The sequence below is a fragment of the Oncorhynchus keta genome, chromosome 35 (assembly GCF_023373465.1).
Source record: "Oncorhynchus keta strain PuntledgeMale-10-30-2019 chromosome 35, Oket_V2, whole genome shotgun sequence".
NCBI lineage: Eukaryota > Metazoa > Chordata > Actinopteri > Salmoniformes > Salmonidae > Oncorhynchus > Oncorhynchus keta.
In genome coordinates this window covers 6,019,034-6,022,475 of record NC_068455.1, presented here as the reverse complement: position 1 = coordinate 6,022,475, position 3,442 = coordinate 6,019,034, and the positions used below count along the sequence as shown (strand labels likewise).

The following is a 3,442-nucleotide window of genomic DNA, read 5'->3' as shown; positions in this document are numbered from 1 at the left end:
AGTCCTATACCACTAGACACCATACCGTAGTCCTATACCACTAGAGACCATACCATAGTCCTGTACCACCAGACAATAGTCCTGTACCACTAGAGACCGTAATAGTCCTATACCACTAGACCACCATACATCAGTCCTATACCACTAGACCACCATACCATAGTCCTATACCACTAGACCACCATACCATAGTCCTATACCACCATACAATAGTCCTATACCACTAGAGCACCATACGTAGTCCTATACCACTAGAGACCATACATAGGTCCTATACCACTAGACCACCATACCATAGTCCTATACCACTAGACCACCATACCATAGTCCTATACCACTAGACCACCATACCATAGTCCTATACCACTAGACCACCATACCATAGTCCTATACCACTACACCACCATACCATAGTGTCCTATACCACCTAGACCACCATACCATAGTCCTATACCACTAGACCACCATACCAGTCCTATACCACTACACCACCATACCAGTCCTATACCACTACACCACCATACCATAGGCCTAGACCACCACATCATAGTCCTATACCACTAGACCACCATACCATAGTCCTATACCACTAGACCACCATACCAGTCCTATACCACTACACCACCATACCATAGTCCTATACCACTAGACCACCATATCATAGTCCTATACCACTAGACCACCATACCATAGTCCTATACCACTAGACCACCATACCGTAGTCCTATACCACTAGACCACCATACCATACCAGTCCTATACCACCATACAATAGTCCTATACCACTAGACCACCATACCGTAGTCCTATACCACTAGACCACCATACCATACCAGTCCTATACCACTAGACCACCATACCATAGTCCTATACCACTAGACCACCATACCATAGTCCTATACCACCATACCATAGTCCTATACCACTAGACCACCATACCATAGTCCTATACCACTAGACCACCATACCATAGTCCTATACCACCATACCATAGTCCTATACCACTAGACCACCATACCATCGTCCTATACCACCATACCATAGTCCTATAACACTACACCACCATACCATGGTCCTATACCACTAGACCACCATACCATAGACCTATACCACTAGACCACCATACCATAGTCCTATACCACTAGACCACCATACCATAGTCCTATACCACTAGACCACCATACCATAGTCCTATACCACTAGACCACCATACCATAGTCCTATACCACTAGACCACCATACCATAGTCCTATACCACTAGACCACCATACCATAGTCCTATACCACTAGACCACCATACCATAGTCCTATACCACTAGACCACCATACCATAGACCTATACCACTAGACCATAGTCCTATACCACCACTACCATAGTCCTATACCACTAGACCATAGTCCTATACCACTAGACCATAGTCCTATACCACCATACCATAGTCCTATACCACTACACCACCATACCATAGTCCTATACCACTAGACCACCATACCATAGTCCTATACCACTAGACCACCATACCAGTCCTATACCACTACACCACCATACCAGTCCTATACCACTACACCACCATACCATAGGCCTATACCACTAGACCACCATATCATAAGTCCTATACCACTAGACCACCATACCATAGTCCTATACCACTAGACCACCATACCAGTCCTATACCACTACACCACCATACCATAGTCCTATACCACTACACCACCATATCATAGTCCTATACCACTAGACCACCATACCATAGTCCTATACCACTAGACCACCATACCATAGTCCTATACCACTAGACCACCATACCATAGGCCTATACCACTAGACCACCATACCATAGACCTATACCACTAGACCACCATAGTCCTATACCACCATACCATAGTCCTATACCACTAGACCATAGTCCTATACCACTAGACCACCATACCATAGTCCTATACCACCATACCATAGTCCTATACCACCACCTACCATAGTCCTATACCACTAGACCATAGTCCTATACCACTAGACCATAGTCCTATACCACCATACCATAGTCCTATACCACTACACCACCATACCATAGTCCTATACCACTAGACCACCATACCATAGTCCTATACCACTAGACCACCATACCAGTCCTATACCACTACACCACCATACCAGTCCTATACCACTACACCACCATACCATAGTCCTATACCACTAGACCACCATATCATAGTCCTATACCACTAGACCACCATACCATAGTCCTATACCACTAGACCACCATACCAGTCCTATACCACTACACCACCATACCATAGTCCTATACCACTACACCACCACATCATAGTCCTATACCACTAGACCACCATACCATAGTCCTATACCACTAGACCACCATACCAGTCCTATACCACTACACCACCATACCATAGGCCTATACCACTAGACCACCATACCATAGACCTATACCACTAGACCATAGTCCTATACCACCATACCATAGTCCTATACCACTAGACCATAGTCCTATACCACTAGACCATAGTCCTATACCACCATACCATAGTCCTATACCACTCATACCATAGTCCTATACCACTAGACCATCACTGATCCTATACCACCATACCATAATAATACATTAGCTAATGTTGGTTAAGCTTAGCCAGTCAGTCACACTGATCAGAAGGTGGTTGATGTTCTCCGTGGTCCCGTGTGGTGGTAAACTTGACAGCGGCAACACTTGATGACTAGGAAGAGGATTCACGCTGTAATGCCACGGATGAACACCGCACCTTGGCTGGAGGGAGATTCAAACCCGTGTGACTGTCCTTTGTAAGTCAGCTGTAGTTTGCCTGGGAGAGGCTATTCCATAGGCAATGTTTAGAGGACCTGGCGTTTGACCCCATACGTAGCCGTTTCTTTTTCAGTTGCAGGTCTGGCAGCGCTTCAGGTTCAGAAAGGGCATGATCTCTTGGTCCCCAGTACATCACCTTGCCACGGAGACTTTCCACTTGGGCAAGGTGTCTGTATGCATTGAGAAACTTCACGGCAAGGACTACGAGGCAGAGGGTGGTTTCTCAGGCCTGGAAGCAGGCGGGCTCTTTCAATGCGTAGGGGGTCCGGAAAGCCTACTGCCTCGGGAAGGCATCTCTGGAGAAATGCAACTGCGTCACCATTTTCCACTTTTTCGGACCGATTAGCCAGTCTCAAATTTGACCTGTGGGTGGATCTTGGCGAGCGGTTTAGTTTTGTAAGATCCGATCACCTGTATTTTCCAACTTTCAGGAGGGGAGTTAGATATCTGTAGACAGAGAGGGGTGAGTTAGATATCTAGACAGAGAGGGGGAGTTAGATATCTAGACAGAGAGGGGGAGAGTTAGATATCTAGACAGAGAGGGGGAGAGTTAGATATCTAGACAGAGGGAGAGTTAGATATCTAGACAGAGAGGGGGAGAGTTA

General features: G+C 46.0%; 1 protein-coding gene across 1 annotated transcript in view; it reads left to right on the top strand.

The window, feature by feature from the left end:
* The window catches only part of LOC127915625 (alpha-actinin-1-like), a 23,296-nt gene extending 23,252 nt beyond the window's left edge, over positions 1-44 (top strand). The window contains exon 5 of the mRNA XM_052495845.1: positions 3-44. Coding sequence (XP_052351805.1) covers positions 3-44 — 42 coding nt within the window. The remainder of the gene's footprint in view (positions 1-2) is intronic.
* Positions 45-3,442: the final 3,398 nt, after the last annotated feature.